General features: G+C 46.3%; 1 protein-coding gene across 3 annotated transcripts; it reads left to right on the forward strand.

Moving 5' to 3' along the window:
- Positions 1 to 1,453: 1,453 nt before the first annotated feature.
- On the forward strand, positions 1,454 to 8,904 carry LOC133147114 (uncharacterized). 3 transcript variants are annotated; one of them, XR_009711514.1, is made up of 3 exons: positions 1,454 to 1,681; positions 2,233 to 8,688; positions 8,814 to 8,904. XR_009711514.1 is itself a non-coding variant. In XM_061271200.1 (2 exons), exons 1-2 carry the CDS (start codon positions 1,671 to 1,673, stop codon positions 8,159 to 8,161), a joined length of 5,940 nt encoding a protein of 1,979 aa, XP_061127184.1. In that variant the 5' UTR covers positions 1,454 to 1,670; the 3' UTR covers positions 8,162 to 8,904. The 3 variants fall into 3 exon arrangements, 1 of the variants encoding a protein (XP_061127184.1); XR_009711515.1 differs by having other exon boundaries at positions 2,233 to 8,440; XM_061271200.1 differs by having other exon boundaries at positions 2,233 to 8,904.
- Positions 8,905 to 27,139: the final 18,235 nt, after the last annotated feature.

The raw sequence follows: 27,139 nt of genomic DNA on the forward strand, positions 1-27,139 counted from the left end.
CTCTCTCTGTCTCTCTCTCTCTCTGTCTCTCTCTCTCTCTGTCTCTCTCTCTCTCTCTCTCTGTCTCTCTGTCTCTCTGTCTCTGTCTCTATCTCTCTCTCTCTGTCTCTGTCTCTGTCTCTGTCTCTGTCTCTCTGTCTCTGTCTCTCTGTCTCTGTCTCTCTCTCTCTGTCTCTCTCTCTCTGTCTTTCTCTCTTCTCTTTCTCTCTTCTCTTTCTCTTTCTCTTTCTCTCTTCTCTTTCTCTTTCTCTTTCTCTTTCTCTTTCTCTTTCTCTTTCTCTTTCTCTTTCTCTTTCTCTCTCCATCATCAGATTCCTTCTTTAATTTCTTTAACATTTCTTTTTGTTGTTTCGTTTATGGCACCTCTAAGTCCTAATAATTTGGTTGTTTTTAGTTGTCCCTCAAATTTATATATATATATATATATATATATATATATATATATATATATATATATATATATATATATATATATATATATATATATATATATATATATATATATATATATATTTTTTACCCATTTATCGAAATTTCTAAGTTGGTCGAGATCCTGCCTTTCAATTATTTTCGAATCGTTACATTTTAGAGTATCTCGGATTTTAGTTTTACTCTTCTCGTTCCCCATTTTAATCAATTTGGTCCCAACTGTAAAACCATAAGGGTTTCTAAAGTCGGGTGTTTCCAGTGGGATAACGAAAAGATCCTGTGGTGATTCTCACTTCTACCAGCGTTCTGGTGGCTGGTGGAGAATCCTTGCCTACTGCGTCCACAGAACCACGTTATGTGTTCCCCACTGCTTTAACATGGAGTACTATATCTAGTGATACGTATTCCCATTCACACTCTCAATCATACAGTATTGCGTGACTTTCGGTTTAACTTCCTGTTTCCCGCGGACTACGCTAACCCTACAAACGGACCTCTCCGCCGGACACCTTTGTCCTCTTATTTAAACGGACCTTTCCGTTTAGTTACTTCTCCGTTGAGTAACTTTTATTTAAATGGACCTTTCCGTTTTGGTACCTTTAGAACGGACCTTTCCGTTCTGTCCTAGGACTTTTATAGGGCGACGAGCCCTCGGCCGCTCATTCTTTTAAAAAACAAAACAAACTCACCCTCTGGTTCCCTTCACCTCTGCACCTCGGATTGCCTTCAACCTTTGGATCCCAGCCGGCGGAGCAGACAGCCAGCCCTTGAAAAGGATTCTAGGACCTCACCTAGGGAGGTCCTGCCACGCGCAGTCTTTCTGGATCTCCGCTGCTGCCCGCTGGAATCCTCAGGTGTTTTGGCTTCCGGCTCGAAGGACCAAATAAATGTTAGGTCTAAATACCATCAGACATTTAACCACACGCTGGAAGGAAGAGGAGAAAAGAACCAGAACAGGTTTACTCGCGAGGAGAACGATAGAGAGAGGAAACTCGGTTACAATCTCCATCAATTCTGAGTGTACAACAGGCTGTGACATCGTTTGCATGTTGTGTTGTTCTATGTGCATGTCTGTGTTGGCAGCGGCTCTGCCTATTTTCCCGCTCCGCATGTCACGTGATTCCATGGGGTGACGCGGCGTTCTCTGCGCATGAGCAGGGCACTCCGGAAGAGAGCAGTTCGCGGTATGGTGGGGTAGAAGTTTTCTAGTTATAGTTGAAGCAAGTAAAAAAGCCGAGTTCATGACCAAAAGGTAAGCCCTAGATCGTTGTTGTCGTATAATAAGTATATTTGTTTGTATTTGTTGCCATCGTGTCAGTTCGGGTCCTTGTATGGCACTCTGAGCGGATTCGCGGACGAGAGACACTTTCCTGTTGCCGCCATTCCTGTTCCTCATTTCGATCACTAGAGGTCTCCCCAGACCATCCGATTGCCCACATTACGATGAGTGTCATTAAGATAAGTATAATGCGGCCACTCGTAGCGTTAGAATTCAACTATGTACGTTGGCAACGACGTTATTATACTGTATTTCCTTTAGGGTCATTTAAAGCATGTTTGCGCCATATTTGAAATATTTAGTTTGGGATTGTCTTTACCTTTATTCTTATTATTTGTTATTGCAGACTCCGCAATCATTCCGCAATTCTATCAATCTGCAATTCTATTATGACCTTCAATCCTGCTACTCAATAAACCTGTCCATCCCTCCATCTACCTTTTGGCCATTCCCTGTGTCCAAACGTCCTTTGCTGCCTCCTGTATTCTGACCGATACACCATCTTGTACCCTATATACCCCCAGATCTAGCGTATTATCCTCCCCAACATTGGGCGCCAAATCCTCCTTTACATTGTGGTCCTTCGAGCCGGATATAGTGTTCAGGATGGAGCAAGATCAAGAAAGACACCTGGATGTGAGGCCAAAACGTCGGACGCACCCCCCAGCTTGGATGCAGGACTTCGAGGTGGACTACGTGGGATATGAGCACAGCGGCCAACCACGTTGGGACTCGTTTACACCGACCCCAACAGGCAGACCGTCATACCCACAGCAGGGACTAGTCCAGACGATCTCCTTGCGTGCACCTCAATTTCATCCGGAGAGCTTCGAGGATGCTGCTCAGCATAGAGCCCCTCAGCTAGCCTCAAGCTTCACCCGGAGGAGGAATGCGGATGATAGAACCTTATCTGCACCTGTCCAGTCATACCAACAACAGCCAAACCAGGACCAGTACCACCCGAACCGCCACACCGTACAAGATGGGAATGCGGTTCTGCGTGAGACTCACGAAGCCATCCATGCCGGACTGAAGGAGCTAAATAAAGCCCGTAGTGACCTTCAGCAGCTGATTGACGTGGCCCACTCTCTAAGAATAGGCATGAGTCAAGTGAACATCCCTCTACCAGCATGTTCCAGTCCCAAACCACCTGATGGGGCCGTCACCACGAGCAACAGCTCGAGATTCACTGAGTCAGAGGAAGAGGAGGATTGGCCTGATCCTCCGCCATGGCCTGAACCCGAGGAAGCCCTAAACGCCAACCTCAGTGCCTTGAATCTGGGAGCTCATCAGCTACCTCCTTACCCGACTCCACCGGAGACCAAGCCTCTACACTACAGGCCTCAGCCACAACCAGCCCAATTCCGTCATCCACAGTTCATTCCTTCTAGCCGTGAGTCCTCCCACGTTCCTCCTGTACCGCCACGTAACTTACCCTTACCTCTAGGAGCATCCCCAACTGGTCAACCACATCTTCAAGTGCCACACTCTCACAGAACCACCCCTTACATGCAACCTCCATACCCAGAGCCAGTGTACAGAGGACCCCAACCGACCATTCCCAAGTTCACTTTCCCGGACCCTAGTGAGTTCGCCCGGCTACGTATAGCATTAGAGAACCTCCTCCCCTCCAATGCTACAGAACTCTTCAAGTATCAGGTACTAGTAGACCATCTTAAGTTAGAAGAGGCCAAACTGATATCTGACGCCTATCTAAACTCTCCAACACCCTACACGGACACCATGACAGCTCTCTATGACAAATATGGTCAACCTCATCAGCTTGCCCTAAAGAAGATATCCAGCGTCCTGGACGGCCCAGAGGTCAGGCGGGGTGATCCAATGGCGTTCCAGAAATTTGCCCTTCAAATACAATCACTGGTGGGTCTCCTCCAGACCTTGGGCCACGAAGGAGAAGTTGAACTAAGCTGTGGCTCTCACGTAGCTCGCCTACTGAGTAAGCTTCCGCCTGAACAGCGAGCCGATTTCCGCCGTTCCCAGCCCACTCGATCTGGAGCCACATCCACCTTGCGGGACCTGTCAGAGTGGCTTCGCCACGAGTCATGGTGCCAGGACTTTGACGATCCTACCAGTAGCCGGAGCTCCAAGGAGAAGCAGAGCACTAAATGGAACATTCGTCCTGTGGCTAAGCAAACAGCAGTCCTGCATAGTAGCCAGGAGCCCTCAGTGAAACTAGTTAAAGAGAAACCTGTCAAAGGGAAAGACAAGTCCAAGGTATACTGTGCCTATTGTGAGAGTACAGACCACTACCTCAGCCAGTGTAGTGGTGTAGCCCAGCTCACCAAAGACGAGCTGAAGAGGTGGATCCAAGAGCACAAGCGGTGTTGGCGCTGTGCCCGTCGACACTTCGCCGCTCAGTGCGACCTCAAGAAACCCTGTAACCTTTGTCAAGGCAAGCACCTTCTCGCTCTCCACGAGATTAACATAAGACCTGAGAAAGTTAAGGATGACTCACCTCCAAAGGCTGAAAGCTGCCTGACTACCTGTGCCTCCGAGTCCTTCTACCTTGACCGACCACACGTGGGGAACCGAGTCATGTTGAAGGTGGTGCGAGTACACGTGCACTATGGTAGTCAGAAGTTAGACACCTACGCTATACTGGATGATGGGTCTGAGAGGACTATGCTGCTCCCCACCGCTGCTAAGTCCCTAGCCCTTAACGGCGCTCCCGAAGACCTCCCACTGCGCACAGTGCGCTCGGACATCCAAGTCTTGCATGGCCATACAGTGTCATTCCGGGTCTCCTCTCCCACCAACCCTAATATTATGTTTAAGATCACTGATGCCTTTACAGCCAGCCATCTTAATCTAGCCCCACATAGCTACCCAGTTAGCCACCTACAGAGGAAGTTCAAGCACCTGCGTGGAATCCCTATTCCTACCTTCCGAGAAGTAAAGCCCTTGCTTCTCATAGGTTCAGACCAGCCCCACCTCGTAACCCCCATCGAGCCTGTCAGGCTTGGTCCTCATGGTAGCCCAGCAGCTGTCCGCACTAGACTGGGGTGGACCTTGCAGGGCCCGTGTCAGTCGACGGGGCGGCCAGCTCACCCAGCTCAATGCCTGTTCACCTCTGTTCCACCACCCATGGATGATCTCTACAGGCATGTGGAGAGACTCTGGCAAGTGGATACAGTCCCCTACAGGCCAGAGAGGGAAGTGACACGATCCAAGCAGGATCAGCAAGCCATAGCCCTGCTGGAGACGAAGACAGGACGTACCGAGGTGAGTGGCATCCTTAGATACGCTACTCCCCTGTTACGCCATGCGGCTATGCCACTATTGCAAGCACCGAAAGAATCAGTTATGGCCCTGCTGCGCAGCACTGAGAGACGCCTCCTTAAGAACCCTGAGCAGGGACAAGCATACCAAGCGGAGATGCGGAAACTCATCGAGTCAGGCGCAGTGCAGGAAATTAGCGAGGACACCTCATCAACGGAGAGCTGGTTTATCCCCCATCACCTCGTGACCCATAACGGGAAGAACCGCCTCGTCTTTAACTGTTCTCATCAATTTTTGGGCCAGTCCCTTAATCAGTTCCTCCTACCAGGCCCAACTCTAGGTGCCTCACTGCTAGCGGTCCTATTGAGGTTCCGAGAAGGTCCCATTGCAGTTAGTGGGGACATTAAAGGGATGTTCCACCAGGTCCGTCTCCTCCCTGAGGATCGCCCCCTTCTGAGATTTTTATGGAGAGACCTAGAGGTAGAACAACCACCCAAGATCTTTGAATGGCAGGTCCTCCCCTTTGGGACCACCTGTAGCCCATGTTGTGCGACATACGCCCTGCAAAGACATGTCAAGGATCCCAGTAAGTCAAACGATGACATGAGGTTCTCCGTGGAGCACTGTTTCTATGTCGACAACTACCTGCAGAGTGTGGCTACACCCAGCGAAGCAAAGGGTCGGGTGGACCGGCTCAGGAAACTCCTCGCCTCGGGCGGCTTCGAATTGCGACAGTGGGCTTGCAATGACCCAAATGTTCTCAGCCACCTACCTTCAGAGCTCAGATCCACCAGTCTAGACCTGTGGCTAGCCCAAGATAAGTCCAACCCGTTTGAGTCGACCCTGGGCCTCAGCTGGAACTGGCAGGCAGACTCCCTAGGCTACAAGCAGCGGTTAGTCCCTTACGATGTACCAACCTTGAGGAACATTTATAGAGTCCTAGCCTCACAGTACGATCCATTGGGATACCTGCTGCCATTCTCCATTCGCGCCAAGCTCATCCTAAGACAGCTGTGGGACAAGCAGCGAGGTTGGGACGATCCTAACCTCCCTCCTGACCTGCTACAGGCTTGGTCCTGTTGGGAGGCGGAGCTCAAGCATCTGCCGGACATTACCATGCCACGTCCGTATGCGCCTGCGGATAGCCACCGCGAAGGGACCACTCGGCAAGTGCACATCTTTGCTGACGCCTCAGAAAAGGCCTACGGGGCTGTAGCCTTCCTCCGAACCGAAGACAACCAGGGTAAGGTACATTTATCCTTTGTTCTGGCTCGCTCCCGCATAGCCCCTAAGCGTGTGCATTCTGTACCTCGCCTTGAGCTGTGTGCGGCTCTTGTAGCAGCGCAGTTGGCTTCCACCCTCAAGAAAGAGCTTGCTCTCCCAGTACACAGCACAGTATTGTGGTCTGACTCTACCACTGTACTCACCTGGCTACACTCGCAATCCTGTCGATACAAGGTGTTTGTAGGGTCAAGAGTAGCTGAGATCCAGGAGCTTACGGAAGGCTTTGTTTGGCGCTACGTAGACTCAGACAACAACCCTGCCGACGACCTGACAAGAGGGAAGACATTGATATCCCTGTTGGAGCCCAATCGATGGTCACAAGGACCCACCTTCCTTCTACAGGGTCCAACCACCTGGCCAGAAATGCCACACGGTATTCCACCTGATGATGCCGCTGAACTAAGGAAAGGTACGTTCTGTGGGTCCACCGTCACCTCACCTGACATTGCCATTCTACAAGACAAGACGTGCAACACCTGGCAGGAACTCATGGACGCTACTGCAAGGGAGCTTCATGGCCAGGCCCCTCCGATCTACTCACCTACCGCTGAAGAATACCGACAAGCTGAAGTACTCATCCTTCAACGAGCCCAGAAGCAATCCTTCCCAGACGATTGTGCTCAGCTGTCTGCAGGGAAGCCTGTTAAAACTTCGAGTCGACTTCTTACTCTAGCGCCAGTCATCGACACCTCCATCGACCTAATCAGAGTAGGAGGCCGGTTACGCCGTCTAGAGGGCCAGAACGAGGTCACCCCACACCCTATCGTCCTCGACGCCTCACACCCTGTGACCCGCCTGCTCATAAAGAAATATGACCAGGACCTTAAACACCCAGGGCCAGAGCGAGTCTTTGCAGAGTTGCGGAGGACCTATTGGATCATTCACGGCCGTGAAGCAGTTCGTCGCTATCAACGTTCCTGTGTAGATTGTCAGCGCTGGCGGGCCAAGCCTTCCATACCTAAAATGGCTGACCTCCCAACCGCATGCCTCCAGTTGCATAAACCTGCCTTCCACGCCACTGGCATGGACTGTTTCGGTCCCATGTTAGTAAAGGTTGGACGACGCCATGAGAAACGCTGGGGTCTCATCTTCAAGTGCTTGACCACCAGAGCGGTACATCTGGACCTCATACGAAATATGGACACCGATGCTTTCCTGATGGCTTTGAGGCGATTCATTGCCAGAAGAGGAACCCCCTCGGAACTGTGGTCAGACCACGGGACCAATTTCAAGGGGGGAGAGAAGGAGCTTCGGGAAGCCTTCACAAGTATGTGTCCAACCCTACAAAGTCAACTCGCTCCACGTAAAATCAAATTCAACTTCAACCCCCCAGCAGCCCCTCACTTTGGTGGAGTATGGGAGAGAGAAGTACGAGCAGTCAAGTCTGCACTCCGCACCTGTCTAGGTACTGAGCCTATCCATGAGGACGTCCTCTCCACCGTCCTGTTGGAAGTGGAGGCCATTCTCAACTCAAAACCTTTGGGCTATGTGTCTGCTGACCTGTCTGACGTCGACCCCGTGACCCCCAACAGCCTCCTACTGGGGCGGCCTGATGGATCACTCCCCCAGATCGTCTACCCGAAGAGCGAAATCCTGAGCCGAAGGCGCTGGCGGCACTCCCAAGTCCTTGCCGACCAGTTTTGGTCAAGATTCATCAGGGATTACCTACCGGGATTGCAAACAAGACAGAAATGGCAAGCCTCCCCCCCCGACCTCCTGGAGAAGTCAGTGGTCATGATCACCGAGCCACAGTTACCCCGTGCCATGTGGCCTATTGGTCATGTGACGAAGGTTCATCGCAGTGACGATGGCCACATAAGGTCAGCTGATGTCGACATTAAAGGGCGGCAGTACACCCGACCAGTAGCTCGACTGGTGGTGCTACCAGCCCTCCCAGCGGAAGTGACTCAGGACTCTCATAAAGACTGATGAGCCTTTGTTTGAAACAAATGTGCCCTGCACATTTGGGGGCGGCTGTACAACAGGCTGTGACATCGTTTGCATGTTGTGTTGTTCTATGTGCATGTCTGTGTTGGCAGCGGCTCTGCCTATTTTCCCGCTCCGCATGTCACGTGATTCCATGGGGTGACGCGGCGTTCTCTGCGCATGAGCAGGGCACTCCGGAAGAGAGCAGTTCGCGGTATGGTGGGGTAGAAGTTTTCTAGTTATAGTTGAAGCAAGTAAAAAAGCCGAGTTCATGACCAAAAGGTAAGCCCTAGATCGTTGTTGTCGTATAATAAGTATATTTGTTTGTATTTGTTGCCATCGTGTCAGTTCGGGTCCTTGTATGGCACTCTGAGCGGATTCGCGGACGAGAGACACTTTCCTGTTGCCGCCATTCCTGTTCCTCATTTCGATCACTAGAGGTCTCCCCAGACCATCCGATTGCCCACATTACGATGAGTGTCATTAAGATAAGTATAATGCGGCCACTCGTAGCGTTAGAATTCAACTATGTACGTTGGCAACGACGTTATTATACTGTATTTCCTTTAGGGTCATTTAAAGCATGTTTGCGCCATATTTGAAATATTTAGTTTGGGATTGTCTTTACCTTTATTCTTATTATTTGTTATTGCAGACTCCGCAATCATTCCGCAATTCTATCAATCTGCAATTCTATTATGACCTTCAATCCTGCTACTCAATAAACCTGTCCATCCCTCCATCTACCTTTTGGCCATTCCCTGTGTCCAAACGTCCTTTGCTGCCTCCTGTATTCTGACCGATACACCATCTTGTACCCTATATACCCCCAGATCTAGCGTATTATCCTCCCCAACATTGGGCGCCAAATCCTCCTTTACACTGAGTTCTCCCTCCACGTGCTCCTCTATTTAATGTTTTGGTTTCCCTGGTTACAGAGGCGTTGCTACACTAAAGGGAGGGGAGATTGTGTCTGTAGCAACGCTGATTAGCAAAAGAATGTAGTGTGGTGTGAATTAGCACTTCATTGTCGGCCCGTGACCCCCGCAGAGTTTGCCCATCTGTTCTCCTCCAGTTGTTGGCCGAGTCGTCCCCGAGCGAGATCAGATAACTCCTGTGGAACAATGCAACTAAACCTTGGCTAGACTTTATCTACTTAGTAAATTAACACGCAATAAGAATGAGTGACTTGTCCTAAACACTTTAACAAACATTGAGTAAATATGGGATAACTTGTAACCATCTATGAACCAAACCTACAGTTAACTAAAAGGAATGAAGTTTCTTTCAACCAAATAAGAACATTTCGCCTATGCAAATAAGCTCTGCTCATTGTTAGTGAAGGCCTCTTACAGAAACAAAAACACACAGGTAACATAAGGACAGGAAGGATAAAATCCACAGGGATCAAAAGGAATCCCTGTCACTAAAGAGAAAAACCTAGATGAAAGTAAAGCCATAAACTAATAAATGACAAGGCTTTACTTAAATTATTCCAACATATAACAATACAATTAAATGGGCTTTTTTTAAAATAAAATCTGCTCCGACCTGTTGTGAAATTTAATTGAAATAATTGAAATAAAGTTGTTGTTCTTTAAAAATGATTGAATTCGTCTTTTTTCATTCTGTGTAATTACATTCTGCTGTATGCACCAAAAAAAAAAGAGTGTAATATCGGTTTCATCAGTATGTAATTGAAACTGGAAGGTATTCGGAAATCCCTGCGGTCAGTAGAATATATAACGGCTGTGCAATGAGAAGTCAAGACATGTTCCACGAGAGCAGGCGGTCAAGGCAAGAGTAATCTCGACGCAACATGCCCAACATGTGTAAGCCAGTGATGAATGTTTCCTGAATTTTCTTCCTCTTTTGCCATTCATTCATGATTTTCTTCTGCTTCCGCATTAGACACGCAAATTCTCGCGGTGGGCTTGGTGGCTTTTCTAGTACTGCGAGCCAATGGCGCTCCGTTGACAGAAGCGACCACCGTCTTGCCATCAAGCGACACCTCAAGTGAGGAGGAAACGGCGCCCTCTGACCTGCTGACCTCTGCTCATGTTTGGGACTCGGTTCTGGGTACCGCTAAAGAACACCAGAAAGCTGTAAGTGGAAATTCAGAAAGCACCTTCATTGTCTTCTCCTGGCTGTAAAACATATCTGACTTGTGACTAATTTCAATATCAGTTTGATGATGAATTCCAAAACAATGTCAACTTTCATTTACTGGAGCACTACAAAGCACCTCAGTTTCCAGCAAACTGCCCCAGCTCCAACTTTAGCAAGGTAAGAACCAGAAATGGAAAACCACCAGAGGTGGGAGAAAATACAGACACTGACACTTTCCATAATTGTTTGCTAGCATCGGCTTGACTTTTATGCGTAGGTTGAATAGATATTTGTTTTTTAACTGACCTAAATATTCTTTTTTCCAGGAGGCTTGCCTGCACAGGCTGGCCCAAGGTCTGTCCACTTACATAATTCTTCTCAAGCACGTGGAGAAGGAATATCCCGGCAGTAAAATTCTGTCTGAGGCCAAACACTACTCTGAACTCCTGCTCTACAATATCAAACAAAAGGTTGGCCAGTGTGACAATTTAGGGATAGGAAATGAATTTTGCTGTTACTATAATACCTATTTTGACATTGTGTTCATTACTCTTGTCCGGCAGATGAAAAAAACAGAAGAGGTCACAGGCCTGAGTAGCAATGAGGAAGAGAGCCTATTGAGGTCACTGTACCACCCCGATGCTTTCCACAGAAAGATGACGGCGCACAACATCCTGCGGAAGCTCTACATCTTCATTGTTGACGGCGAGAGGGCGCTGAGGCGCAAAGAACGGCGAAGGGGAAAACATGCCAAGGTCTTCGCCATGTTTAGTTTATTGCGGTAGTCACGTCCGCCACTGAAGCCCGTCGGAAATGTTGGGCAAAACATGAAGTGAATTAAGTTGTTGGATCTGCACTGACGTGTCGTAACCCACTGACGGATTGATGATGTATTTGTTTTTGCATGACGCACTGAGTTTTTTAATTTTTTTATTCTGTAGATAACCTATTTATTGCTCATTCAAAAAAGCCATTGTGAATCTAAGACCTTATTTATTGCAAACAGTCGTATGAATTATTTAAAGAAGATATTTATTACATATTATTGTTTTTATACTTGAAGGCATGATAATTATATTTATTTTTTAAACGGAATGTATTTTTAAAACATGAATAAAACTATTTGCTTACTTGTGAATTGAACTACTTGATTTATAACACTTTGGCAGGTGTCTTTTGAGAATTTCACTTATTAGATTGAACTACAGAAATCTCTTTTTCTGAGATTCAAAGACATCGTATATATATATATATATATATTTGCAAAACTGAAATATCGTAAGGCCACTTATGGGCTTTACTGTCAGACATTTATTGACAAAAACATGGAACAGACTTCAAGACAATGTCGTAACAATAACAAATAAATATCTCAGACCAAATTGACTTTCGGGTGGCCAACTCGTCGTGGTCTTCGGGTGGAGGTTGTTGATGCAGGTGCACGTCATCCTTCTTCAACCCCAAAGTAAACTGAAACGAAGCAAAAACAGCCAACGATACATATGTCATTGTTGTTTTTGACTTAATCTGCCATTTTTTTTAAGGTTCTCTTTCTACATATTTACCAAACACAAGCGATACATTAACTTCAATACAAAAAAAGGGCACTACCTCAAATACAACTTAGAAAACAGTTTGACTGAAATGGTAGTCATTCAATAAATAAATATACGCACATTTTCTTTTTCAAATTGCAGCCTTTGCGGTTTTGAAAATTGCAGTTGATCACATTGCAACGTCGACTTGAATTCTATTCATCTCTCAGTTTTAATGCACAGACAGACACACGAGAGAAAACGCTGACACAGAAGCAGTGGATGACGCAAATCAGTGTTGCCGCAAGCAGACCTGTTGCTGAGATTGTCTCATGTGTTGAGACGAGCGACACTAGACGGTGTTCAGGTGAACGTCACCACCAAGAATTTACCGATAACGACAGTGGAGTGGTTTTCACTACAGGTAAACAGCTGGCAAATGTGACAAAAATTCCAAAATCTCGTAGAGAAAAGTTCCTACGACAAATAAAAGCACAAGAAAAGTTAAAAGAAAAATTGGAAGTGAGACGTAAAAAACAGGAACTAAAGAGAATGATGAAAAACTCTAAAGAGAGGGAACAGTACAGTCAAATTGCAGAGGTAAGACAAAGGAAATTGGGTTATATTAGAACCCGTTATCAACAGGACAAGCGTTTTTGTGCCAAACAAAAGTCCTATTTTACACAACGTTGTCAGACGGATCATGAGTTTAAGAAGAAAAACCTTTCCCGTTTCTCACGTCGTTATAGGACAGATGAGTGTTTTACGATGAGACGACGCGCTTACATCACAGAACGTTACCGTGACGATGTTGGGTTTCGAAACAGGCAGCGCTCTTACATGACACGCCGTTATTTAAACAACCCTGAATTCCGATTAAAACATCAGGAAATCATGAGGCGCATAATGGCAAAAAAATCTGATTCACTGAAGACCAAAACAATGCGCAGAGTAAGTACGCTTTTGAAAAAATACTAAGTCATAAACCGACTATGTAGGGAGCGAAATGACTGTGTGCTCATGAAAGCTGTTGAGGTATTCAAAGCCCAAATTAAGAATGGCCCCACATTTGTCTGCACTGTTTGCCACAGAGCATTGTTTCCGAACCAAGTACGCGCTTGTCAACGTAGATTTTATAAGAAAAACAGACATGTTGTTGCAAGTTGTCTCACGGGACAATTTGTCCATATCTGTGATGATGAATGTCAGGCCTCGTGCAGCGTACCAGCTGAAAGAAAACTGGAGTGGATATGTCACACTTGCTATAGTCACCTCAAAGATGGTAAAATGCCTGCACTTGCTGTTGCGAACAATCTCACACTCTCTGATATTCCAAAGGAACTGTGTGGATTGAACATACTGGAGAGACACCTCATTTCCAAATGCATATCATTTGCCAAAATTGTACCTCTTCCCAAAGGTCAACAACGAGCCATTCGTGGAAATGTGGTGTGCGTGCCATCGGAAGTACAAGAGACGGTCAATGTCTTGCCCAGACTAAGAAGTAAGTCACAGATGTTGAGAGTGAAACTGAAGAGACGGCTTTGCTACAAAGGCCATCAGTTTTTTCAAACTGTCACTTGGTCTAAGCTAATGAGCGCTCTGATGAAACTGAAACAAGTCCATCCACAGTACAGAGACATAACCATTCGCGACGATGCGGACCTTTGCGACCCAACCCTCACTGACGATGAGAGCAGCTCCGATGAAGCGCAAATGAGCGACAGTGAGTACAATGAGGAAGCTCTGGAGGAGATGTACAGATTTGAAAGTGATGCTCTGTGTGGGATGAACAGTGACTCTCAACATGACAACAGTGGTAACAAACAGCAACAAGAAAATTCGGAAGACGGTGATCAACCAAATGGTGGAGTGATACTTGAATCATGTCTCCAACCCAATGATGTGGCAGAGGAAATTATGAGTTTTACAGAGGGCATTTATTGTGTTGCTCCTGCAGAAAGAAACAACCCAGTAAGTTTTTTCAAGACTCCCAAGCTTGAGGCCATGGCTTTTCCGGTGCAGTTTCCCACTGGTCAGAACACCCTCGATGAAGAGAGAGCAATAAAACTCACACCAAGCAAATATTTCCAAACCCGTCTGTGTTGCGTGGATGAACGCTTTGCTCGAGATACCAACTACTTGTTCTTTGCCCAGTTTGTGACTGAAATTTACCAGGCAACGTCGAGCATGACAATACAGCTGCGCAAAGGTAAGCCTTTTACCAGGGATGGTCGAAGGATAAACAATGCCATGCTTCAGGACAAACGTGAAGTTGAGAAACTGGTGCGCAGCAAAGATGCTGTCCGATCCATGACACCGCTGAGAGGTACGCCGGCCTATTGGGAGAAAACCACCAAAGATCTTTTTGCTATGATCCGGCAGCTGGGCACACCCACGTTCTTTTGCACATTTTCTGCTGCCGAAATGCGTTGGGAAGAGGTCATCACCGCCATCAAAGCGCAACAAGGTGAAGTAGTGAATTTCGCCCAACTTGACTGGGCTACCAAGTGTGAGATCCTACGCAGCAATCCTGTGACGACGATGCGCATGTTTGACAAGCGTGTGGAAGCTCTGTTCAGAGATTTGATCCTCTCTCCGACGCAACCGATTGGTGAGGTCGTCGACTACTTTTACCGACTGGAGTTTCAACACAGAGGAAGTCCTCACATTCATTGCCTCATATGGGTTCGAGGTGCCCCTGTATTTGAGGAAGCCACGGATGGAGCCATCTGTCATTTTGTGTCTCGCTACATCTCGGCCGAGCTGCCGGACCCGCAGAAGGAACCGGAATTGTACAAAAAGGTCACAGAGGTTCAGATGCACAGCAAAAGTCACTCCAAATCGTGCGTCAAACACCAAGGTGCAAATTGCCGCTTTGGATTCCCCAAACAACCGTGCGATGAAACAATGATCGTCAGACCTGCGCCCGTCGACGACGACAATCGAGATCAACGCAATGACGATCAGTTGGCGTCGAATGCCAAGCTTGTTCCCGTGCTAAATCTGCTGAATGAGCCTGAAACGGCATCCCTGACTTTGCCTCAGCTAGTGGCTAAACGTAAGCTCACCGGTGACGAGTACATGAACTGTTTGCGCATGACGGCCTCGTCGAGTTCTGTCGTGCTTAAGCGAGAACCGAAAGACTGCTGGGTCAACAACTACAACCGCCATTTGCTTCTTGCCTGGGATGGAAACCTGGACATCCAATACATCCTGAATGCCTACTCTTGCATCGCATACATCTGCAGCTACATCAGCAAGGCTGAACACGGTCTGAGCCAATACCTGAAATTTGTCATTGAAAACTCCCGCTGCGCGAATGTCAACGAGAGCGATGAAATGAAGCAAATTATGCAAGCGTACTCCAAGAAAAGAGAAGTGAGTGCTCAGGAATGCGTCGCACGTGCGTGCGGCTTGCATATGAAACAGTCCTCCCGCATGGTGGTGGTATTTGTACAAACGAGTGACAATGCGCTGAAAATGAGTTATCCTCTCTCGCTCCTTGAGGGCAAAACGCAGGAATCTCATGAAGTGTGGATGACTGGCCTGCCGGAAAAATACAAATCCAGACCTCAAACAGAGGAATTTGAAGTCATGTGCTTGGCTGATTTTGCATCAATGTGCAGAATTGTTTATGGCAAACAAGCCAAAGGTAAGAATGTTTTGCCTCTGCTGAACGACATGGGCTTTGTCCAGAAAAGAACAGAAAAACATGCGGTCATCAAATACTGCAAATACTCTGAACAAAAGAATCCGGAGGAATATTACTGCTCCTTGCTCAAGCTGTACCTGCCTCATCGTGCTGATTGCCAATTAAAATCTGAACGTTGTCCTTCCTATCAGTTGTTTCATGATAACGCCTGTGTACAGTTACCGTATAACGACTCTGTGGAGCGCGTGTGCCAAATTGTCAGAAGGAACAGAGAAAGGTATGAGAAATACAGTCGAGACATTGACAACGCCATCCAAGAGGTGGAGGAGAGTGGGCTCGTCATAAACGAATGGTGCCACCTGGCTCCCGAGAGTGAGTTGCAAAGACTCGAATGCGTTGAGGAAATGAACGCGAGAGATGAACCGAACGACAACGTGGAGGAAAATGTCCCGGACTATAACGTCAGGTCCAAAACAACGCAAATGTCCATCGTGACAGAGGCTGCAGCCATCGATCCCGCAGTGTTACGCGACATGTATCGTAACCTGAACCAAAAGCAAGCGTCCGTCTTCTACAAGGTCAGAGATTGGTGCATAAAACGTGTGTGTAGCTCAAAGCCCATTGAGCAGTTCTTCTACCACATCAACGGTGGCGCCGGGACCGGCAAATCGCATCTGATCAAGTGTATCCACGCAGAGGCTACCAAAATACTGCAGAGACTACCACGACTGGCTGAGGAGGCCGACATTTCCAAGCAAACGGTTGTTCTCGCAGCTTTCACTGGCACGGCGGCGTTCAACATTTCCGGGGCAACGTTGCATTGTCTACTCAAACTGCCGAGAAGTCTCAAACCCCCGTACCACGGGCTGGGCAATAAACTGGACGAAGTCAGAGCCGAGCTGTCCATCGCCGAAATACTCATCATCGATGAGATTTCCATGGTGTCGAAAGACCTCTTTGCCTACGTGAATGCCAGGTTGAAACAAATCAAAGGAATTAATTTACCTTTCGGTGGCATGTCTGTTCTTGCTGTTGGAGATTTCTTTCAGCTCCCTCCCGTGAGACAGTCCAAACCTCTGTGCGTGTACGATCCTACGCGGCTGGACCACTGGCGTGACGACTTCAAAAAGATCACGCTCACCGCCATCATGAGGCAGAAAGACGATGTCGCCTTTGCCGAACTGCTGAACCGACTCCGCGTCAAAGAAAAGTCAGATGAACTGTCGGAAATGGACAGAGCTCTCCTTGCCACGAGGTACACTTCCCCAGAAATGTGTCCAAAGCATATTCTGCATGTTTTTGCCACCAATAAACAGGTGGATGGCCATAACTCTGCGATGCTGGAACTGTTTCATAAGGACATTGTGCAGATTGACGCGGATGACTACAAGAAAGACAAAGGAACTGGCAGAATGGCAAGGCAAGCTTCCCCTGTGCAAGGCGCTAAGAATGAGCTACCAGACTCAATCAAAGTTGCCTTGGGTGCTCGTGTTATGATCACACGTAACGTTGATGTTCAATCAGGTCTGTGCAACGGGATGTTTGCAAAAGTTGTCAAATTGGTGAACTATCCAAATGAAGCCCGTGTCCAGAAACTTGGGTTGGAACTCGATCATGTGAGTAACACAGCGCGTGCTGCTAACCCCGTGTACATTGACAGACTGGAGGAGAAGCTGAACAAGGCTGGAGTGACGCGCCGACAGTTTCCCATCAAGCTTGCTTTTGCCTGCACGATCCACAAGGTACAAGGCATGACAACGTCACAGGCTGCAGTTTCGCTGAAAGGTGTTTTCGAACACGGCATGGGGTACGTAGCTCTGAGTAGAGTGACTTCGCTCAGTGGTCTGCATATTCTGCATATGGATGAGAGAAGGCTTCATGCAAATCCACAAATCACTGCTGCTCTTGCTGAGATGGCAGAGGATTCTTTGGAGAGCGTCATGCCCCTCCTTCACGTGATGCCGTCGGTAGATCGGGCAAATCACCTGGTTGTCGTCCATCATAACACCGAAGGGCTGTCTTGTCACGTGCAAGATATCGTGTCTCATCACGAACTGCTTTTCGCTGATGTTTTGTGCTTCACAGAGACACACCTCCAAGGATCAGTGGCCGATGGACGTGCTTGCTTGGAAGGCTACACGATGTTTTGCAGGAACCGAAGTGATTCTTACACAAACTGTCCTGACTTGGCTACAAAACGTGGTGGCGGCGTAGGTATTTGTGTCAAAAGTCACATCGCGGCCCAGGAAAAGAAATACGTTCAGGGTGTGACCGACATTGAATTTGTTGTGGTGATGTTGGGATCACCGGTGTTTGAGTCATGTTCCAGTTATTTATTTTCTTTCTGTGTGTTCGCAATTGTCATGGTGATTGTTCTGGTGTTTTTTTAACTCGGCTGTATGTATTTGTTTGTTCACGCTGATTTCTCCGACTGCCCGAAATTTTCCATATTCTCAGTTTATGTGTATATCTGTCATCTCAGGGACACGAAGAAAGAATCCGATCTGGCGAAAGCCCGTGCGGCTCTGGACTCAGAGGCCACAGAGCGTGAACGTCTGCAGGTGAAGTTGTCCAAGCTGAAGATTGATTTTGACGAGCTGGAAGCAAGGTGAGGCCCGCCCGGCCATTTTATCAAAAATATGCCAACAACAAAATGGATAGTGGATATTAGTGCTGACACAATTGCTTTGCTGCTGGGGCCACACCCCAAGGAAAATCCTCCTCGTGACTAATTGCAGCTCAATTGGACTTTCAGTTAACCATCCCATAGTCGCACATCAATATAAATAGCGCATTTGACTGCGTCGAGGGTTTAATATTGTTTTTGCTCAGGAAGTCGCATCACATTCAAATCCTTAAAGATGAGCTGGAGTTTGAAAAGAAGCTGCATTCCGCGGTCGGTAATTACCATCACTATCGCTTATTTAATTAATGAAAATAAAGCTGAGTCATTCTCACGTCTCACGTAGGACTTGCGCATGGTCCAAAGCCAGCACGAGTCTCGCATGGTGGAGTTGGAAGCCGGCCAAAAAGTGAAAGATCTGGAGGAGGCTCTGTCTACAGAGAGGGAGCGGACCCAGAACAAGGAGGAGAGGTCTTTTTACAGCTTTAGAACATACCACAACATTTCCTCTCATAGCAAATAATGTCTTTACGTTTGTCCCGAGGGTACGCCAAACCATGTCGGCCAGCAAATAGAGGAAACGTCCGAAGGACAGCGAGGGTTTGAGCTTGGGCGGATGCAATGTGCCTCGTCCTAAAATCGCCCAGCAGGTCACTGTGGATGAGCAGCAGGTCACTGTGGATGAGCAGCAGGTCACTCTGGATGAGGTGGACTCGTACGGCAAATATGTCAGACTCCGCAATACAGTTGATGAGGTCAGTGGATGTGTCACAGGGGAACATCTTAAGGAAATTTGCACATTTTCCAGTAACGACTAACCTGTTGAGATCAATTTCAACTACCGTTCTTTTCCGTGTATAGTGCGCAAAATTTAACTAATTTATTGTCCTAAAATCTGGGGTGCGCATTATACATGGGTACAAAAAAAAAAAATTATTATTTTTTTTTAATTATTATTTTTTTTTTTTTTTTTTAAGTCCCAATGATCGTCACACACGCAGGGAGGCAATGGGTCCCATTTTTATAGTCTTTGGTATGGTCTTAACTAGGCTGGATGTAATTCTTTTTGTTGGCGTTGATTTCTCCGACTGCCCGTAAACGCACCACCGCGCTTCGTGCGCGCACGGGACAGCAAACGAGCAGGTGATCGAGCAAGCGTCTGATACGAGAGCATTGCGGTCGCATGGAGCGTGTTTGAAGTGAACAGCAGAGAAGAAAGGCAAAGTGTTGTGAAATAAAATGCACAGAACGGATGCGCAAGACACGTCAGCTATATAAAGAGCGAGAGTTGTTTTCTTCCTATTAGTTTCAATTCACAGTTTAATTAGCAGTTTCAATCAGCAAATAACAAAATGCGTATTACAGGTAATATTTTATTTCACAACACTTTGCCTTGTTCCTTTGGTCTCTGCTGTTCATCCTGAAACACAAAGGCGCTCTTTAAGCAATGCGACAGTGAGCGCCCGGCGCGCTGCGGTTGCGCGACCGCACCAAATTAAGCTCCCTGCGCAGTGCGCACTGAGGTCCACTTAAATTTTAGAAAGTACATCAGGACTTTTAAAATATCTTCTAAATTTCAGCGACGGCTCTGTCACAATAATCGACCAGCCCGGTGCAGTTGGGCGGTCGGCGGCGCGCTACGGTTGAGCGTTCTCTCGCGCGCTCTCGCTCTCTCTCGCTCTCGCACACACGCAAACCGGATATCATACGGAGGCCGCCATTACAGATGCGCAGAACGGATGAGCAAGACACGTCAGCTATATAAAGAGCGAGAGTTCGGTTCTCTACCTAAATCCGTATTACAGGTAATATTTTATTTCACAACACTTTGCCTTGTTCCTTTCTTCTCTGCTGTTCACTTCAAACACGCTCCATGCGCACGGAGCGCGGTGGTGCGTTTATGGGCAGTCGGAGAAATCAACGCCAACAAAAAAATTTACATCCAGCCTAGTTAAGACCATACAGAAGACTATAAAAATGGGACCCATTGCCTCCCTGCGTGTGTGACGATCATTGGGACTTAAAAAAAAAAAAAAAAAAAAAAAAAAGAAATTTTTTTTTTTTTAAAAATTCATAAAAATTGGGTGCGTATTATACATGGGTACAAGCTTTTTTCCAGCATCAGCATGCCATTTTTAGGGGTGCGTACTATACATGGGGGCGCACTATACACGGAAAAAAACGGTATTAGGATCAGAATTTGGGGAACTGGCAGGTGAAGCTCCAGATTGGATCTTCTGCTCCCATCGTATTCAAGTTTGCTGCAGAATTCATCCGTTTGCTTACATAATCTTCCTGGGGGGCGTTTTCCAACTCCATTAGCTCCTGATACTCATCCAGCTGCTGGTGCATCCGCTCCCACATGTCGGCCATTTCTCGGTCTTTCTCCCTGAGGAGGCTACGCATGGTGTCCCCTCTTTGGAGACAGAGCCTCGTCCAGATCTTTCACTTTTGCATCACGGGCTGCAAGCTAGTGTCAACACAGACTTTTTAAACTTTTGCAGCTGAGACAGATTCTAAGGTCCAAATGATAAATGGTTACCTCTTTTTGAAGGTAGAGTTTAATTTGAAGTTCATGCTGGCTTCGCATCTTCATCAAGGCTTCGGGCAGTTTACTTTCATAATCTTCCTGGGGGGCGTTTTCAAACTCCACCATGCGAGACTCGTGCCGGCGTTTGACCTTGCGCAACTCCTACGTGAGACGTGAGAATGACTCAGCTTTATTCTCATGAATTAAAAATAAGCGATAGTGATGATAATCGTGTAATAAACTGGGAATATGGAAAATGGATGGACGCAGTCAAATGTGCTATTTATGTTGATATGCGACTATGGCAGACATGGGCAAACTACGGCCCGCGGGCCACATCCGGCCCACGGGGCCGTTTAATCCGGCCCGCCAAACCTGAATAAAGTGTATTATAAATGTTTGGGGGGGTCATTTTCCCTACAATTACTATGTTTCCCCAGTAGATGGGAAAGCGCCCGCCCGCCCGCGCATTTACTCCCGGGAGCCGTCAGAAAGCTCGGTGCACACTCTCAAGTACATGTGCGTACTCAGTAGTACGTAGTCATTTCATCTATCAGTGCCGAATTTTGAGTGTAGGCTGTGACGTCAATATTCTCGTAATTCGCGTGCTGTTTTCAGATACAGTTTTACGCTAAAGCCACCCACAAACCTTCCCCTGGAATCCTTCTATTAAAATGAGTCGCCCAAGAAAAAGCAAGGTGGACACAGTGCCGAGTGTTTAAAAGAGAGTGGCCAATTTGGCTCGACGTACGCGACGTGACGTTCAGCCACATGAACGTCAACAAAGCCAGTCACAGATCTAGGTTAACGGACCGACACCTCGGCTCTATCCTAAGAATTACCACAACAAATTTTACTCCAGACTATGATGCACTGGCAAAAAAGGGAAACCAACAATACTATTGATTTCTTTATTTAGATGTATTCTTTCACTGATTCTTCAAGATGATGTATTTGGTCAGAATGTTTGCCGTTGGATGTGATGTTGCCTCATTAGATAAACATATTTCATAAATCTGACCTGCAGGCGCTGAAGTGATGGAAAATGTTATACATCATAACAATGTCGTATTTAATAAGAATCACTGATAGTAGTTTTTTGGTGAAATATTTTTTTAATGCTGTTAATAAATGCATTTGTTTTCAAAAAATCCATGCTAAAAGTAAAAAGCTTTTATGCAATGACCTTTACATGTCATTTATATGACCTTTACACACAAACACTACATCCATCTGCTCCTGGTTCGGCCCCCCGGTCAAAATTTAGAACCCAATTCGGCCCGCAAGTCAAAAAGTTTGCCCGCCCCTGGACTATGGGATGGTTAACTGGAAGTCCAATGTTGAGCTGCAATTAGTCACGAGGAGGATTTTCCTTGGGGTGTGGCCCCAGCAGCAAAGCAATTATGTCAGCACTAATATCCAGCATCCATTTTGTTGTTGGCATATTTTTGATAAAATGGCCGGGCCTCACCTTGCTTTCAGCTCCTTGATTTCCTCCCTCAGCTTGCTCACCTCCAGCTCCAGACGTGCGCGCTCTTTGGCCTCAGAGTCCAGAGTCGCACGGGCATCCGCCAGCTCCGTCTCGAAAACGGCCTTCAGGCCCGTCAGCTGCCGGGACACCTCTGTTTCGGATTCAGTGATGCGCAAAAGCAAGCCGGCGTTCCCCACTTCCCGGGAACGGGCGTTGTCGACGTAAATGCCCAGAAGGTCGTTGAGCTTGCGGAGATCTTCCACCTCCTGGGAGAGGGCGTTGTTTGCACCTTGAGGAATGTTTTCTGGGGTCGCCATCTCGAGCTTGCTTCTGCTGATCCAGGAAAGACTCAGTGTCATGCATTACACCAATGCCTGATTGCACTTATCAAAGAAACTGCATAGAGGTTTCTTCAAAGTCAAACAAAGGTTCCTTTGTAAATACACATAAAAAAAAAAAACTCACTCTTTGCAATGGTTCAAAGAAACTATGCAACGGATGGATCCTAAGGGCGGCTCGGTGGGGCACTGGGTAGCACGTCCGCCTCACAGTTAGGTGGGTGCTGGTTCGATTCCACCTCTGGCCCTACCTGTGTGGAGTTTCCTCCCTCAGCTTGCTCACCTCCAGCTGCAGACGGTCGTTGAGTAGGGGTGTAACGATACATCGATACGCATCGATTAATCCATATAATGCTCTACGATTTATTGGCATCGATGCTAAAGGTAAACATCGATTTATATCGCCGTGTTTGACCTCGGACATTAGACGCGACTTTATTTTGAAATCCAGTTCATTGTTGCTTGCTTCCTCTTTCCGGGAGCAGGGAGCACAGGGCTCGAAGCTTATTTTTTGCCCAAGTTGCCCTCGGGCAAGTTGGAGAAAATTTTACTTGCCCGAAACAAAATTTTACTTGCCCGAATTTTTTTGGAGTGGATTTTTACTTGCCCGACACATTTTTGCAATAAAAAAGACAACACTATAAGTTTTGCCTTCATATGCCTTCGTATCCGCCAACCGGAAACAAGCTCTGCTGGTGCGCAGGCGCAGAAGAGCCAGGGACGGGTGAGAGAGCATGCATTTAATTACGAAGCGCTTTGCCGTTATCAATGTATTGCAGACTTACACGAGAAACTAACCGCTCCCTAGAAAACAAAATGTCGGACCAGAAGCGGCAGAAGTTGCGAGAAATTATGCACAAAATCGTCTTTTTACAGCTTGAAAACATGGTATTATGGCAGGGCAAGTTCGGGCAAGTGAGGAAAAAATTCTACTTGCCCGTCTGCCATCGCTACTTGCCCCGGGCAATCGGGCAATCGTTAGTTTCGAGCCCTGGCTGAGCAGTGCGCGGCGTTGCTGCACGTGAAAGGGGAGTCGACAACTAGTACGCGGCTCCTGGGCTGGTGCTATGGCTAGTGTCCAAAAAGACGAGGAAATTGGCTCCCCTTTAGGCTTCAAGTCATTCGTTTGGAAGCACTTTGGATTCCAAAGAAAAGATGGCTCAACGAACAAGACACGTGCAGTTTGTAAATCCTGCCATGCGGTGATCAAATATTCAGGGAGCACAAATCTCGCCGCACATTTAAAGAAAAAACACGACATCAAAGTTCAGTGTTAAAGTAAGCAATTTGTATACTACAATACTCTTGTAATTTCCTAAATAAAGAGTTTGCAGTACCTTGTTGATTTTGCGTATGAATTGTTATAAATCAGGATATTGTTCTATAGTTTTTATTAAAAAAAATGTATACATCGATCGTAGAGGACTATATCGCGATATATCGTGAATGAATCGCAGCAGGCTTTAAGATATTGGCAAATATCGTATCGTAGTTCTTTATATCGATATTATATCGTATCGTGACAAAACCCGCGATTTACACCCCTATCGTCGAGGTTGCTGAGATCTTTCTTCTCCACCAATTTGTGCTTTTCAGCAATAACAACCTGCTTTGGCGATCTCCTCTGCCACGATAAAATTCGCTTTCACAGCAGCTTCACTTTGTGATTTTGAACGGGTGAAAAACGTCTGCTGGAATATCAGCTTCTTCTTTACCTTTTCTTTAACTCTTCTACCTTCTGTCATTCTGCTCTGCATTCAGGTCTTTCAGGTTATCCAGATGTTTTGTTTCATAGTGCCGTCTTAGATTAAAATCTTTCAATACAGCCACATTAGCGCCACACATGAGACAAACGGGCTTACCGGCAATGTCAGTAAACATATACTCAACCTTTTTAAAGGCTTTGTTTTCAGAATCAACTTTTCTCTTCGGCATCATGAGGGGCTAGCTTCGCAATAACTTGCAGCAACAAGCACTTGTCCTGATTGCCGCGGAAAAACGCTCGGCAAGGCAGCGAAAGCACTGCATTATGGGATCTGTAGTTTATTGTGTTATCATCGCTTCATATCGTCGGGCCATTAGTAACAATAATATAAAATGATCTCGCGGGCCTTGAGTTTGACACACATATGGTTTAGACTCTTTGCAAACGCTTTTCTTTATATCTTTAAGCTGTTTGACACTTTTACTTGCTTTCTATCAGAGTTGTTTTACTCCTGCTTCGGCAATGTTTCATTTCTACACCCAAGCGATCATTGAATTCATTTTTGTCCTATTTTTCGAATTTAGCAACTGTGTAACATTGCGGCTACCGCAAGACGTCAAAACGAAGGTATTAAGGTCATTTCAAGAAGACGTACCAGTTCGAACTTAAGACTCAAACTCAACGTTTGGGTTTAGTTAGCTTTTATCATGTGTTCAGGTTTTACATTTTAAGTTACATTTGTTTTATTTTACTTAATTTTATTGCACTATAGTGCAGTGCGGCACTGTACTTTATTTTTATCTTAACATGTAGTTTGCTTATGTGACCACACGGCGGCGCCTCTCACCCGCGCCAAGCTCTGATCAACTTTATTTGATGCTAGTTTCGAGCTTTACGTTATTCTTTGGAGAATAATTGAGCGGGTTAATGTCTGAAAGACAAAAACAGTTCATATTTTCTATTATTCTGTCTGCAGTTGGAACATTGCAGCACTTGACATGTTGGAGTTCAATGCCCCTCATCGGCCATTTAAATCCACTTGTGAAAAAATAAAAAATGTTGCCATTCTTTTTAATCTGCAAAAAAAAAAAAAAAAGAACAATTCCAATAATGTTATTGATCATATATTGCCTGATTTGAACCTTGTCTCCTGAATATTACCGTTTTTTTCCGTGTATAGTGCGCAAAATTTAACGAATTTATTGTCCTAAAATCTGGGGTGCGCATTATACATGGGTACAAAAAATTTTTGATTTTTTTTTTTTAATTTTTTTTTTTTTTTTTTTTTTTAGAAAACAAAACCAACAACAGGACTGACCGACAAAGTCGTGGAACAAAAAGACAGGGGGACATTACCAAAGACAGGAACAGAAAGCAAACAGACATCATGACAGTAACACATGCAATGATCCGACGGTGAGCGAGGGGCAGACAGGACTTAAATACAAAACACGTTACATCGATTGAGGTGACACAGGAAGAGAGGGGCGACGCGAACAGAAACTATGGCAACCTAGACACATAGCAAAACTGGGGACGAGACGTGACAAATGTCCCTCGAAATGAAACTTGAAATCACCAAGTTTTGGTTTCCAAGGGTGTTTTTATTCCTCTTCAACGTCTCTCCCATACAGAGCCGCCTTTTTCACGTCCGCACGCCTCTTTCCCGTGCGCGCACGGAGCGCGGTGGTGCGTTTATGGGCAGTCGGAGAAATCAACGCCAACAAAAAAGATTACATCCAGCCTAGTTAAGACCATACCAAAGACTATAAAAATGGGACCCATTGCCTCCCTGCGTGTGTAACGATCATTGTCAGGTTTATTTCGCTGACTGAATAAGTGAATAGAAGAGCAACAGCAAACAAACCACAAGTGAGACAGAATATTAAGTCTTTTCTCGCGAGGAGTGCAGTACAGATAGCTTGAGACAATCTCTACACACACTAAAAATCTGTAGGCACTCCCGCTCTTTTTATTTGGATTTGCCCTACCCACAGTGTGAGACACTAGGTGTTTACATACTGATAAGAACATCTGGGAAGAGGAGTTTGAGTGGACTGGATACAGAAGAAAAACCCTTTGACCTCTAGTTAAAACATAGCAAGGGAAGTTTTACGACATTGTGTAGGATGCAACAAGCTAAGTTATTTATTACTGGTTATATACATTCCAACCTAATCCTACGATAAAGATAGTTAGGAAAACCCTGACTTTAATGGTCACTTGGAGGTTCATCTGGGGTGCAGGACAGCAATGAGGCATGTTGTCTAACAAAGTGGTCTTTGTTAGAAAGGAACTGTCCTTCTGTGGTACATCATAAAAACAGCAAGGCCAAACAGCAAGCATATATTGCAGTAATATTGCAGTAAGGCATTGAGTAGAGAACGCATGATAACATATATATACATTTTTCTAACAATTCCCTCCTGTTTATCATAAGTTCTCAGAGACCATCTTATCACCTAAAAGTGGCCATCTCAAAAAGATTTTCAGCCGTAGGATCACAATTCATAAGAACAAATCTAAACCCGGGAGGAGATCGAACCTTAATAATCAATGTCAGAGTCGGGAAACAAATCGGACAGGTTTACCACAGGAGCTTCACAGATGGGGCCATCGCCAGAGCGACAACCCTCGTCAGTCGCAAAGTCTTCCCCTTGGAGCAACGGAAAAGTCTCAGCTGCTGGAGAGATAGCAGTTGTAATTAACCTGTTAATTAGAGACCGTAGACACGGAATACAACAACATCCACACAAGGTCAAAACAGCAGAAAAAACGGCAAGGGAGACTACAACCGAGGACACCAGGGTACGGTACTTTCCGAACACGTTTAGCCAGTCGTTCCAAACCTCCGTGTTCACTCCACTGTGTTCCTTCATTTTCCCATTCAAGGTCCTCAGGCCCTCAAGGGCCTGGGACAGGCTTCCATCAGCGGCAGTACCATTTGGAATAAATGTGCAGCATTGCTCACCAAACATGGCGCAGACACCACCCTCTTTTGAGAGTAGCATGTCA

This window comes from Syngnathus typhle, unplaced genomic scaffold (assembly GCF_033458585.1).
Source record: "Syngnathus typhle isolate RoL2023-S1 ecotype Sweden unplaced genomic scaffold, RoL_Styp_1.0 HiC_scaffold_30, whole genome shotgun sequence".
Taxonomy (NCBI): domain Eukaryota; kingdom Metazoa; phylum Chordata; class Actinopteri; order Syngnathiformes; family Syngnathidae; genus Syngnathus; species Syngnathus typhle.